Source organism: Arvicola amphibius, chromosome 1, assembly GCF_903992535.2.
Source record: "Arvicola amphibius chromosome 1, mArvAmp1.2, whole genome shotgun sequence".
NCBI lineage: Eukaryota > Metazoa > Chordata > Mammalia > Rodentia > Cricetidae > Arvicola > Arvicola amphibius.
Genome location: NC_052047.1, coordinates 134260831 through 134275336, shown reverse-complemented (window position 1 = coordinate 134275336; position 14506 = coordinate 134260831). Strand labels below are relative to the sequence as shown.

Genomic DNA, 14506 nt, shown 5'->3' with positions numbered 1-14506 from the left:
CTACTAAGATTTGCTATGCTCTAACTACTGGCTCAAGCAGGTTGCACTTGGACCATTACCAGTTGCCGTATGTCTGAGGGTGACACTGTTCCCATCCGTTCTGTAGGATTCAAGGGGAGGTAGTGTTAAATTTCAGCTGTCGGAGTCATGTGAGAAGCACGTAGTGTTTAGGAGCCTTTGTAGGTCTGCATGGGCCTGATGTCTGTGCTAGAACGCCTTCCCTGGGTAATATGTAAAACCCTAAATGGCTCTCTTGCTGGTCTTCATCTAGCCTGCTAGGACTTCAGGAGTGTGGCTTGCTGATGGAGCCCCTTTCTTCTGCTACACACAAATCCCTGGGACTTATTTTCTTGTCAGGGGTGGCTGGCTTTAGATAAAACAACCCCTGTGATTGATCTCAGAGGACATATACAGAGAAGAGTGAATAGGGTCCAACTGAACCCCATGCCTGCCCAGAATGCCTGTGGAGAAGAGGCTGTCTCTTCTCTTCTGGAGAATTTTTCGGGATCTTGCATCCTGAGTATCCTGGAGGCTTGACCACTAGATCCAAAGCCCTCTGGTTCTCCCCCCATGGGCCCTGTGTCAGCTGCAATTTCCTCTTGCAAGATCCTTTCTTCTGAGAGTTCCTAAAACTGCAGTCCAAAGGCCAGCTGGGTGGCCTGGGTAGGGGCATTGAGGCAAAGAACGAGGACAAAAGAGTGAGACAAAGAATGACAGCTGACCTGGCTAACACCCTGACGTCGGGGGCCTCAAGCTTGTGATTCCTTCTCCTAGGCAAATAGGGAGGCCATATCCCAGTGCCCAGGTTCACTCAGAGGCATCCTAGAGCCATATTCCAGGCCCTCAGGACCAAACTGACAGACTAAGGGCTAGCTGTCACTGTGACTGGCAGGCACCGTGCTCCCACCCCTGCCCCTGCAGGCATCTCTCTGAGTTTTTAGAACCTGTGAGTTAAGTGTACAGAGTAAACTGGTGACAGCTGGGGCAAGTCTTGGTTTATCTCAGCGCCTCCTCTAATCCCATGAGCTCTAAAAAGTGGAGACTATTTGTGTGAACTGTCTCATGCCGACTCGACACGCGCTAGAGTTATCTGAAAAGAGGGAGATTCAATCGAGAAAAAGCCTCCATAAGCCTTTGCTGTAAGGTGTTTTCTTAATTAGTGATTGATGAGGGAGGGGCTGGCCCATTGTGGGTGGTGCTGGTCCTGGGTTGGTGGTCCTGGGTCCTGCAGGAAGGCAGACTGAGCAAGCCATGGGAGGCAAGTCAGTAAGCACCGTTCTATGACCTCTGCATCAACGCCTGCCATCAGGATCCTTCTGCTTGAGTTCCTGTCCTCACTTCCATCAATGATGAACAGTGCCATGGAAGCGTAGGCTTAGCAAACCCTTTCCTCCCCTACCTGCTTTTTGGTTATGACATTTCATGGCAGCAAGGGAAACTTGAACTAAGACACTATTCCCTAGCTGGAGGTAGAAAAGATATGAAGGTGTGGCTTAGGTTTGACCTGTGAGGACTGACTCTGAGATGCTAGGTAGCCTGCGAAGACCCGAGGCAGGCCCTGGAAGGCACACAAACCAGGAGACAGGCAGCCTGCAAAACGGTTTGAGCTGAAAGTCAGGGAATATATGGAACCCCATCTGTACCGCTGCTAGAACCTGATTTAGTGATACCCCAAGTGGTTAGAAAGCCATTTCTGCCACCCCCCTCCACCCCAGAACTCTCTGCTGAGTCCCTCAGCTACCACCACCTCATATGATGACTTCAGCCTGGTGCTGTTGTCTCAGACATTTAACCTGTGAGTCAGTAAGTCTCTTGGGTTAACCCTGTCTCAAACAGAGGAGCCATAGAAAATTGCGGCAGACCCGGGGTCTCCAGCGTTCCAGCCTGGAGAGAATTTGGGGCCACTAGCTTCCACTATATTAGAGAAGACTAAGAAGACCTAAGGCATGCTGTTTAAAGGTGAGGACCACTTTATCAAAGGGACTCAACACCAGGTTCCTCAGACAGGCCTGATCCTTGGAAGAGACCAATACCCTCTTGTAACTTACGAAATGGTGGTCTTTGATTGGTCCCATTCTCTCCAACAGAAATACTCTGGAGGGTTGACAGCAGGGGTCCCCAGGCCCTTAGGCCCTGCTCTCAAGGAACTTCATCCAGGTACTTGGGGTTTCTGCCTGGGCTGAGAGCAGCAAGACAGGTAGGCAGCCTGCTGGTTCTATCTAGCCTCAAGATTTCAGGCTAGTTTTAACTCAGGTTTGTCCTTCTGCAAAAAGGAATGGAAGACACAGCTCCCTCCGAAGATCAGCATGACGGAAGTCTGAGAAGGGGTGCCCAGCAGGACAGAATGGGAAAGACAAGGAAGGCTGGTTACAGTCTTAGAATGAATGGGCCTCTAACACCTGCTGGCCAGGCCCTGGCAGGAAGGAGGGCGGGTCTGCCGGCGCCTCGCCTCTCCTGGGCGCGCCCCTGCCCGCCCAGCTCCGGCCCAGCCCCGCCCGTCTGGCCTGTCCCACCAGCCAGGGCCCGCCGCTTCTGCACCCGCTTCAGAGCCCGCGCTCCTGTCCCGAGCCACAGCAGTCATCTGTAGCCTGCCTGTCGCTCCCGGGAACCCGGACCCTGCCCAGGGCGCAGAACGGGGCGGGCATGGCCCATCCAGGAGCCGCCTCCCCGGCGCTAGCCTTGGCACTTGTGGCTGTGGCCTTGGCTGGGGTCAGAGCACAGGGCGCAGCCTTCGAGGAGCCAGACTACTATGGCCAGGAACTCTGGAGACGCGGGCGCTACTATGATCATCCGGAGCGGGAGCCCGAGCTCTTCTCGCCTCCACTGCATGAGGGTCTCGGGGTGGAGAAACAAGAGCAGCAGGAGCAGCTCCAGCAGGAGCCCAGGCCGCCCAAGAAGGCCGCCAAGCCTAAGAAGGCTCCCAAGAGGGAAAAGGTAGTCGCAGAGACGCCTCCACCAGGTAACTTTTTGCATCGGGCGACCCGAGGGGGCGCCAGCGATCGCTGCATTCCAGGGGACACCTGGCTTCCCAGTATGTCTCCCTCAGTGATGCCAGCCAAAATCCTGTGGTGCTGGCTACTCACTAGCGATTGCATCCAAATTAAGCCCATTTTACTCTCCCTGCCCCCTCAGGCAGAAATGTGCACTTTGAGAAGCTGCCTGGGGAGCTGGCCCCGGTGTCCCAAGAGGTGTCTATTGCTTCTTCCTGCTCTGTTTAGGTCTTCAGTCTTCAGAGGCTTTTTCTTCAGAATGACTTTAAACCATGGGCATGTGACTGGCTGGTGTAATTTGGCAGATAGCCTTGGGCAAGGAAGGCTTGGTCAGTGGTCTTTATTCAGGCTGTGCACTTTCTCTGTTCCCTCCATCCTCCTGCCAGTGGGCCCCTTGAATCCACTATGCACAGGATGGCACAGTCGCAGCTGGAGACTTTGGACCACTTCTGGTCCCTGTAGCAGCCAAGATTTTACCAAGAAAGGGCAGACTACAGAAGCCCTGGAAAGTTCCGAGTGGCGGGCAGGTTGGGGTGAGCTATGCATCCTTTGTGCCCATCTCATTTTCCTTATTAAAAGAGTAAATTAAAATCCATTCTCACTTTCTTCCGGTCCAGTTCGTTATACACAACCTGTGAAGAGGACTTTCTCTAAATTGCTCAGTGTCAGAACTGTGTCCCTCCTATTTCAGCCTTGGGAAGCCAGCAGGACAGTGACCAAATTCTATGATGTTGCAGTGTCTTGGCCTGAAAAGAGAGTCATGTACTAGGTCCCAGAGCTCTGAGCTCAGAAGTGGCTTTCATTTGGTGAACAGATAACAAAGTCATCAGCTAGGGTGGCAAGGGTCTGCATCTGCAGACACTCTTGAGGGGCTGGCCCCATTTGAGTACCACCTTTGTATATGGCTGAATCCCTGCCATATGCCGTTGACAGTTCTGTGGGTTGTGTGACCCCAGACAGATCCATAGGAACTCCCCAATGTCTTCTGTCTGTGTGTGGGAGGTTTAACATGAATTAAAATGTAGAAAACTGCAGCGGCTTGAATTAAAGGGTGGGGTGAGACACTCACTTTAGTAATGTCCGCTGGTCTCACTAAGTTCTCTTCCTGGCTCAGGAAAATGGCTATCCTTGTTGTGTTACAGATGAGGAGCCTTAAGCTCAAACACTGCCTTACTTGGGAGAATTGAAAGCCTGCCATATCCCGAGTCTGGGCGACAGCATGAGCCAGGTCTTGTGTGAGGATTAAGAAATGGCAGGTAGAAAAAAAAACGGAGATTAAAAAAAGGAAAAGACAGAGATGCAGGATAGAGTCAAGAGGGCATCCAGTAAATTCTAAAGTTCGCCCTGCATTTATTTCTCAAAAGCTTTAAATACCCCAATCCAAAGAGGAGAGGAAAGACAAAAGACTCCTTTACCACTATACTAGGAACAAACAAAGTAATCACCTCCTTAATACCCAAAGCATCAAGTAACCACATCCTCAGTCAAAACATCCTGTTAGCCACGCCCTGAGTCAAACCTCTTGTCATAACCTTGAAGGAGCAAGAATAGACCTGAACTCTCTGACCTTTGGTCAAGGTGGCATGGATCCACATCAGAGAGTTCCCACAAAAGCCCACCTAATCAGCCAGGCCTTGGGATTGCCATTTAGGAATCTGGAACTTAGGGTCCACTTTTTGAGCCCCAACCGCTTCACCTGCAGATAGAAAGCACAGTGTCTGCCACTGCATTTTACTGTGTCTGATGATGTCACAGCCTCTCATAACATCCTTTACTGTGTGCTGGGGACAGAGAACATAAGACAACCTAGTCTCTTCTCCAAGGGCCTCACAGAAGTTGTGTGACTTTGGGGAAATATTCACAGGTGTTTTGAGAGTTGTCTAGAACATGGGAAGTCAAGACAATAAATAGAAGGATGAGGCCAATGCTTTCCAGGGGGATAAGGCTGACTAGGCCTGATTAGTGAGCTGAATTTATTTGGGTACTCTTACTAGTGACCAGTTATAATCTTTTCTGACAGCCCAGAAAGTCACAGCCCAGCCTCAGCAGTGTCCCCATCTTATGTGGTGGGGGCTCAGCTATTACAGCCCAGAAGTGGCTCTCCTTCCTTCTCGGAGCATTGGCGGTTATCAGCCTTGGAGTGGGGGTCTCTGAAGGCGAAGTCAGGTAGAATCTGGTTTGCAAGCAAAGGATCATTTGCCTTTGGAGAACCACCTTGCAGATAGAAGTTGGCCTGGGACGGGACATTAACTGTTCATGGTGAATAGTTAGTCAACCAGATTCTATCTCCAAATGGAAGACACATCCTGAAGCACCAGAATCAGCCTGAGAGGCCTTTGGGGAGCTGCTTCCTGGCTCATTGCCATTTCAGCCATTTTCCTAACGAATCAGGTGGGATGTTTTAGGGTTTCCCCAGCTATGATAAGAAGAGTGTGACATCCATCAAATATTTATTTATTTATCAAAAATTTCCACCTCCTTCCCTCCTCCCATTTCTCTCTCATTCCCCCTACTCCCCTTCCCCCTCCCTCTCCAGTCCTAAGAAAAGTCAGGGTGCCCTGCCCTGTGAGAATTTTTTTTTTTTTTTTTTTTTTTTTTTTTTAGCTTTTCAAGACAAGGTTTCTCTGTAGCTTTGGTGTCTTTGTTGCTTGTCCTGGAACTAGGTTTACAGGAGCTAGTACTCCTAGTTTGAGCTGGCCTTGAACTCACAGAGATCTGCCTGTCTTTGCCTCCTGAGTGTTAGGATTAAATGAGTGCACCACACACCGAAGGGCTCCATCAAACAATTTAAACTAGTACCTCTCTTTCTCCCTCTCCGAATGTGTAGACAGATGCGTGTGTGTGTGTGTGTGTGTGTGTGTGTGTGTGCATGGATGCATGAGTGTGTGTAGGTGTGTGTATGTGTGTGCATGGATGCATGACTGTGTGTGCACAGATTCATGAGTGTGTGTGGATTCATATGTGTTTGTGTGTGTTCAATAAAACTTTCAACTGTGGACTCCATGTAGGAGAGGAGAGATTAAAACAGTCTTGGTTAGGGGACTCAGAAGAATTTGTGCACTTCACTTGCACAGAGAGAAGATGATTCTCTCCCACTTTAAGTGGTGGCATGGTATATACAACACTCACCAAGAGGCACTCTTGGTGTGGCGGGCTGTTTATGGACAGGTTGCCAATCTTAAGAATGTGCTTCAGGAAAGGGAATCTGGGGCTATAATCTGGGGTGTTAGAGGCAAGTTTCTGGAATTTGCTTCATGACTGTTAGGAAGTGCTGGGTTCCAGGACAAGCTAGGCAGTGGGGTGAGAGCAGAGGGTAAGATTGAGAGATGGGCGAGAACTCAGAACAGAGAGCTGACTTGGCTATCACGTTTGGAGACAGTGAAATGTGTTCCACTTTGATCTTGGGAGCATGGAAGTTGGAGTTGATAAAGGAGAAACTGGAAAAGTGTGTGTGGTGGGCACTAATAGGGCATATGTCAGGATCCCTGAGGAGGCTGGTGGCACGGATATTTGGTCTGGCTTTGAGTTTTGGCTTTGATCTTTGTCAACCAGAGAAATGCCCTGTGAATGTCACATGTTGATAGTGACAGAAGTGGCTTGGAAAATGGAATCCTTTGGTCAATTGGGAATACTAGTAAGCATCCTCCTGTGATGGTTGGTTGTCTACTTGACACCCCTGAGAAGAAGGAACCTCAGTTGAAGAATCACTACCCTCAGATTGGTCTGTAGGTGTGCCTGTGGGGGACTTAAACTTGATTGCTCACTGGTGTAGGAGGTGCTTTCCTTAGGCAGGTAGTCCTAGGCTATGTAAGAATGGTAGCTAAGAAAGCCTTCCCCTGTGGTCTCTGCTTCAAAGCTCCTACCTTGAACTCTTTCCCTGGCTTCCCTTGATGCACTGTGACCTGTAAGTTAAAATCAACCCTTTCTTTCCCCCAAGTTGTTTTTGCTCATGTATTTATCACAGCAACCGAAGGCAAACTAGAACACATTCTCTGAAAAACTAAAACTTGAAATGCTCAGATAGCTGAGTGCTACTCATGGTGATTGTGCAGCACAAAGCTTTGCTTTAACTCAGAGCTACCTCCAGGCTATGTGTGTGGCGTATATGACACATAGATTAATTCCATGGCTGGGAAAAACCGTGAAATCTGGAGTGCTTTTGTTCCCAAGAACTTGAATCAGGGATGCTTAGCCAGTACTTCATTTTCAACGGCGAAGGACCCAGCTGTACTGAATGGAAGAGGAAACTGGAAGACATTTACTTCGAGTTTGGTTTAGAATAATTATAGGCTCACAGGAACTTACAGAAGTATTATGGTGAGGTCCTATGACCTTAGTGGGAAATCTTAGGTATCTCTAGTGTAGGTTTCCCAACCCCGACAGTCTCAGCAGTTTGGATTATGCATACTAGGGGTTGGAGTGAAGGCCTGTGTGTTGTAGGATATGCAGCTTTGACCCAGGAGATACCAGTGGGACCTTCCCTCTCAGCCCTCACAAACAAAAATGTCTAGACATTGCCAGTCATCTACAGGGGGTTGAGAATTGCCACTGGGTTTCGAAAGCATGACATAGAGTGTGATAAATACTATTAGTTAGATTGTAATGTTACATTTTAGAAGTTTCTCCATGGATTTGTGTAGGAGTGTATGCATGTTTGTGTGTATATGCATTTCAGTAGTTTCTCCATGCATATATATATATATATATATATATATGCACATGTGTGCTTGTGTGTGTGTGTGTATGTGTGTGTTTGTGCCCACCAGGATATAGTACCATGGAATCCTTTATGGGGTTAGGGGACTCTCATGTCATAGACTGTCTGAGGCCTTTCTTGTACGCATCAGTTTATCCCAGCATCCTAGAACTTTTAGGGAAGCGAGTGGTCAGAGTGCAAATTCCTCTCCACTACAAGGTTCCGACAGTGGCTGCCCAGCCTCTGCTCCACCCCTCCCCAGATGGGCTCTTCCCACTTCAAGGCCATCCACTCATTGGCTGGGCAGTGATGGTTGCTAGAATATTCTTCCTCGTTGACAACCTCCTTCTAACTCTATTTATTCAGCTGTTTCTGGTTGAATGCCACAGCTTCTGCAGTTGGAATGCTTTGTGGTCCCAGAAGCGAACCTCGGGTCCAGAGTTTTCATTATCCAGCTCGAAGAAAGGATAAAAGAGCAGCTCCATAGAGGCCATGCCAGTGGACTTAGGGTATGTTTATATCTTGGAGTGACTTTGAATGGTGGCCATGCTCCTTTTAGAAGATGAAATGCAGCCAACTAATACATCACGGTTGCATAATTCACCTGCCTTTTTCCACCCACATGGCAGAAAGAAACAAACAAGACCGAGAATAAGTGACGTGAATATTGTGTTTTCTTCTTTCGCTGCTCCCTGGCTTAGGAGCTGGCTTGGATATGGAGGCTTTAAATCTGGTTTCCCACTGACTCCTTTGTTTGTAGTGTTTCCAGGCACAGGCTAGACTGCGCCACTGTTTGGATCTGAACAAACCCACACGGAGATAGATCCCCTGGTCCTGAGCTAGTCCCTCTGGAACGTGCGGAGTGTGCAGAGAGCCATTTTTTTTTTGTTTGTGGGTCTACGCCCAGAATCATCCAGTTTGCTTTTAGTATGTGTTGTGTCCCAGCCGTCAAAGGGAAGAAGAAGGGTGGCCCTTTGAGCATATTTGCTTGTCAACAAAGTTCTTTGTGTGTGAGCTGTTGCTGGTTGGTGGAAAACGTTTTTCCTGCAGAACTTTGCCTGGTCTCTTAATGGGCCAGGGCAGCCTGGCCTTTGATGGACATACCCTATCTTAGGCAAAACTAGAGTGTGAGGATTAGGAAGAGGTGTTTGTCAATATTTCAGTCGTATTTTTAATAAACCCAGGGGCTGTTATTGGCATACTTAAAGAACGAGAAAGCCTCGAAGACTGCCTACATACATGCTTTAGTATTCAACCTGAGTGTTTCATCCAAGTAAACGCTCGGCAAATTTCCCAGCGAAAGGATGGATTAGGAGAAAAGCTCTACTTCGGAGGCACTGCCGCCCTTTCCAGAACTCTTTCCAAAGCTAACTCACGGCCGACCTGCTCCTCCTGCCTGTGCCCACGGCTCCTGAAATCATGGCTGTGCCTGGAAGATAGAGGGCGGAGACCCGACAGGGGTCGAGTACACCGGATTGCATGCTGTGGTTCTAAAACAGTCCTGGCATTTCGCCCCATCTACCTCTTGTGCCTGTGACTGCCATATCTCAAGGTGACCGTGCTTTCTATCTGAGACAAAACCAGTTTTAGCTCCAAAGACTGGATTTTTTGTGGTGAGGGGCTCCTTTGCATATCCCAAGGGGCTAGGAAGTCGAGTGCTTAGGCTTAGTGTCACCCAGCGGCCACAAGCTCTGCCCTCTGAGACCCTCTAAGGTCCCTGTCCATGCAGCTGCCCCTTGGGTTGTGGAAGCTTCGAGATGGGTCAGTATCCTAAGTGTCTGGCCTCCACCTAGCTGCTCACTGGCTGTCCTGGATGGCTAATATGGCAAAAAATACCTTCCTTCCCATGCCACAGATTTGGATACACAATCTACTCCACACAAGACATGTGCAATGCTCCCCGGTAAGGCTGTTGAGGTTCAGAGACAGCTAGGGGCAGAACTCTGCTATTTATGGGGCACGTGTGACTTTCCAAGCCTTTGGATCCCCCTGGAGGATTGTATCAATAATGCTCATACTGCCTGCTGAGGTGTGATGGGTGTGGTCTCCCTGGTTATGACAGAGGTGGGGTGGCACAGTTTTGTGTCCCGCTTTCCCTGCTCCTGGAGTACCTGCCAGGTTGTGTCCTGTAGACCCTGACAGACAGTGCCCGCAGGTTGTCGGCATCTCTTTCCTCCTCTTACTTAGCCCCTTTCCCTCAAGCTGCATGAAATCATCTCCCAGATACAATCGTGCTGTACATGCCTGCTTATCTCAGCCTGTTCTCGGCAGAGCCCAAACCCAGGCAGATATGTGCCCAGGGTCCCTGTACAGCCGACAGAGAATCCACACTTACCTGCGTGCACCTGCCTGCCTGCTGTTGTTCCTGCGGTGTTTCCTTAGAGACAATGAACTTCATAGAACTGTGGCCGAGAATCAGGAGGGTACAGTCCTGTGATACAGTTCCTCATGTTGTGCTGACCCCCCCAAACATAAAATTATTTGCGTTGCTACTTCATAACTGTAATTCTGCTACTGTTACCAATCATGATGTAAATAACTTTGTTTTCTAATATCCTTAAGTGGCCTCTGTAGAAAGATCATTTGGCCACCGGAGGGTCGTGACCCACAGGTGGAGAACCCTGGCACAGAGAGTGGGCATGCTGGTTTCAGAGGCACTCAGTGCCAGCTGAGCCTACTGCCCCTGTGCCCTGATCCCCTGTGGAGAGAGGCTCATCAGGTTATTTTCCCAGGAAGGATTCAGCACCCGAGAAGCATAGATGTAGACAGGCGGGGGGTGCTCGAGGTGGACTGATCTGGGCTTCTAGTGTAGTGGCATTTGCTGTCTACCTGGTGACCCTTCAGTGTTCCTTCCTTGCCTGACCACTGAGGTTGTCCTCTCAGACACCAACTGTTCTCAGAACCGGAAAGGGTCTGTCTGTCCCTGCCTTGCCCCTTGTCCCTTTCCTGTTCTTACCTGTATGGAGATATAATATCTTTTGAAATTATGGTATAATTACATAATTTTCTCTCTCTTTCTTCCCTTCGACCCCTCCCTGCTCTCTCTCAAATTCATGACTTTTTTCTTTAATTGTATATTACATACACACACACACACACACACACACACACACATATATATATATATATTCCTAAATATATGACTGCACCCTGCCCATTTCCTATAATGTTACCTGTATGTACATGATCTCGGGGCTCACCACGTGGTATTGCCTAACCAGTTGGGATGCTCTTCACTGGGAAACCATTTCTCCTGCCCTCAGCTTTCCCTAGTTGCCCATAGTTGTGTGTTTAGGACAGAGACCCCTTTATCCTTCCCCTTTTTATATTAGAATGTCCTCTGGTATCATTACTGTTTGGGAATTGCTTAGGCCGCTAAGCTGATAGGACGTCATGGATATGACCTCTCTGACATTTCTAGGAAACACGATCCTGGAAAACGCCCTGTTCCTCTGGCTCATACAGTCTCTCTCCCTCCTTTTTATTTATTGATTTGCAATGATCCGTGAACCTTAGGTGCAGGAATTACGTCATAGATATATCAGTGGGGTCAGGGCACCGCATGTCCTCTGCATTTTGATGGGGTGTGGTTGTCTGTAATAGTCTTTATCTGTTGCAAAGAGAGGCTTCCTTGGTGAGGGTTGAGAACGACACTTATCTATGGATATAAGGGTAAATATCTAGAACGTAGCTAGGGATTATGCTGGTTTAATAATGTGTTGGATGTAGCTCTCCTCCAAGATCAATGCCTTCCCAGCCCTGAGTAGCCGGCTAGTTTTCCAGTACCAGCAGGAATGAATTTAGGGAGCTGCGAGTTACTTCCAAAGTACATTGCTACTACTTAGGGTTATCATGTGTGCGGGACTTTGCTGTGGATGCTAGGCATCACCGTTGGGTAGGGCTCTTGTTTGCTTCCATCCCCTGGAAGCTTCTCGATGCCTTCTGATAGCATGAAAACCAGTCCTAAGGGAGGGGGCTTTCAGGTCAGATCCAGCTCAGGTCTCCAGTTAAAATCACAGTGCAAACAATCCCAGCACTGGGGAAAAGAAACAGGAGGATCCCTGGGGCTGTTGGCCAGCCAGCCTAGCCTGCTTGGCAAGTTCCAGGGGAGTGAGAGACAGCGCTGAACATTGAAAAAGGAAAGAAGAAAAGGCAGACAGCGCTGAGGTTGAGGTTGTCCTCTGTTGTCCACATGCATGTGTACACACTTGCTCATGTACCGCCACACATGCACACTCAAGTGTCCACATGTGTGCATGCACACACACACATACACACACTCTACTCATTTCTAACACTTGCAGGAGGAGAGAGAGAGAGACCTTTCTGGGGAGCTACTGTGAGATCTTCAAGTGATGTTTTTCCCCCTCCTGCCATGGGTTCCTTACCAAGAAACAGGCAAGAACTGCCAGAGCCCTGGGCCAGGTCCCTCCTGCAGGGGGAGTGCAGAGCTCTGGGGTCTGGAATTTCCTGGGGAAGCAGAGACTGCAGGGAAGCAAAGGCTTTTCGGTTTGGGGTGTGTGTATGTGTGTGTGTGGGGGGGGGGGGAGCGGGTTGCTACTGTAAGCTCCTTGTGTAGCAAAGGGAAAAATAGGGTTTTTTTTATTAAGCCAGAGGAATTATATTTACCACGGTGCACCAGAATAGAACATGTGGCCAGCATTAGCGGGTGCAGTGTGCTACTTTTAAGGAATTTTGCATTGTCACGCGGCCCAGATGGAGATGCTGATTGGATTCTGGCTCTTTCTCCAAACTCTATTTCCTCTTCTCTTTCTTCTTTCATCTGTACAGACAATATGGTTGCCTTTCTTGTTCTGGGGGAGGAAGGGTCTATGGAAGAGGCCTTTGTGCTGGCAGGGAAGGCCCTTTGGAGCTGGCCACTAGCACAGTTACCTCCTGGCTGTCAGTGACCGTGGGAAGCCCTCTTCCTCACTCTAGGCCAGGGGTTCTTAACCTGTGGGTCGAGACCCCTTTTTTGGGGGGGTCACATATAAGGTATTTGCATTATGATTCATAACGGTAGCAGAATTACAGTTATCAAGTAGCAATGAACTAATTTTATGGTTGGGGTCAGCACCACATGAGCAACTGTGTAAAAGGTCATGGCATTAAGAAGGTGGAGAACTATTGCTCATGGTCTTTATGTCCTTGACTGTAAAATGCCCTTCCTGGCCTCAGAGGGTTGAATCTTGCAGTGAACATACCTTATAAATTTTGGAGCCTGCCACCCTTGCCAACTGTTAGCAAATGGGATAGTGTTAGTAACATGTGGACCTCAGGATAGTGATGGCCAGGTAGAGACAACAGCATCCTGGGAATTTCACAGGTATCATTTTGGGTTCTTGCTCTAACTTCCTGTGTGGCAGGCTCTGATACTTTTTTTTTTTTTTTTTTTTTGGTCAAGGAGCGGAAGTAGTCAAGAGGTTAGGCTGGTGACCTTGGGGGTACCTTGGATGTACCTGTCTCCCAGGTAGCACCCTGGAGTGTGGGTGAATCGTACCTTTTCTCTTCTCTGGAAGGCTGTACCCCAACCCTGAGCTGGCTAGTTTTTATGCAGAGGCTTTCTTTCTCAAGTGGGAAACATTCTGTAAGCCAGTCCCATTCTCAAAGCCCCAGGTGATGAGTTCAGCTAGGCAGGCTTGCTTAGCTTCTTCCCTGACTGCATTCTGTTTCCCCCTCCTTTCCCTCAGCACTTCCCAGGCAATGGACCCCCTGCATTAAGCTTAGCTTAGAGGCAACCTGACTCTAGACAGATGCTATCAGTGCCGCTCCAGGGAGGATTAGATTGAAGCAAGGAATCAAAAGGCAGTTTAAGATGATGCCAAAGCTGAGATTTGCAAGATGGGAAGGAGCCAATTAGCTTGAGAGTAGAGGGACGGGTGTGCCCACGATGGGGACAATTTATGCCAAGTGTTCTTAGAATAGAGGTAGGGGGGCAAAGTAAGGAGAAAATGGAAGGTTAACAGGGTCACATCAGGCTCCCAGGTCACTCCCCTGTTAGTGAGCAACCGACTCACAGGTCCACAAGTCATGATGTAAGAGAGAGTTTGGTGTATGAGCTAGCTTTGGAAACATGCTAACTTTGATGTCCAAGTCTGGCTTTGACCTCCAGTTCCAGCTATTTCTCCTAGTGCCTCAGGGAGCTTCAGCAGCATTTTGTAGGCTTACAATACTTGCATACAGTTGCACATGGGTTTTGGGAGGGGTGATTATCTCCATATGTACTGAGCATCCTCCCCTTTAACCACAGACCCCTTGGAGTCCAAGGCTCTGGGACTGGGGAGCAGAGCTGGGGGCAGCTTTCTGCAGGAGAGGACTGTGAGCTCTCACATTCAGAGGCTTCTGTGATATGCAGAATAATAATATCTTTTTCTCCTTTTATTTCTAGGTAAAAATAGCAACAGAAAAGGCAGAAGAAGCAAGAGTCTTGAAAAAGCTGCCCGAGATGATCATGGTGTCTCTGTGGCCCATGAGGATGTCAGAGAGAGTAAGTGAAGCAAGCTCTTGGAGGATCCCTGCCCCATTTCTGTCACCTGCCCGTGGGGAAGTGCAGGCAGCTGGCATGGCTGTATTGTCATATATACCCTGTAGAAGTATTGTCGGGACCTGTGTCTATTCTTAGCCATTGTGCAGGAGTACAGGCTTCTCAGCAGCTTAAACCTCTCTGGGGGCATTACTGCCCCACCCAGATTTTCCCGAATGAATTGCTCAAGTCACTTCCAAATTTTCTGTCCCCTCCCTTAGACTGTCTCACCTGGAAGTGATCTCTTAGCATTGTGATCTCTTAGCTGCCTATAGCCTTGGTTGTGTGTTTCTTGTC

The 14506-nt window shown here is 48.8% G+C and overlaps 1 protein-coding gene across 1 annotated transcript in view; it reads left to right on the top strand.

Moving 5' to 3' along the window:
• The first annotated feature begins 2643 nt into the window (after positions 1 to 2643).
• Cpxm2 (carboxypeptidase X, M14 family member 2) overlaps positions 2644 to 14506 on the top strand; it is a 109352-nt gene continuing 97489 nt past the window's right edge. Inside the window, exons 1-2 of the mRNA XM_038340225.1 lie at positions 2644 to 2959; positions 14075 to 14173. Coding sequence (XP_038196153.1) covers positions 2644 to 2959; positions 14075 to 14173 — 415 coding nt within the window. The remainder of the gene's footprint in view (positions 2960 to 14074; positions 14174 to 14506) is intronic.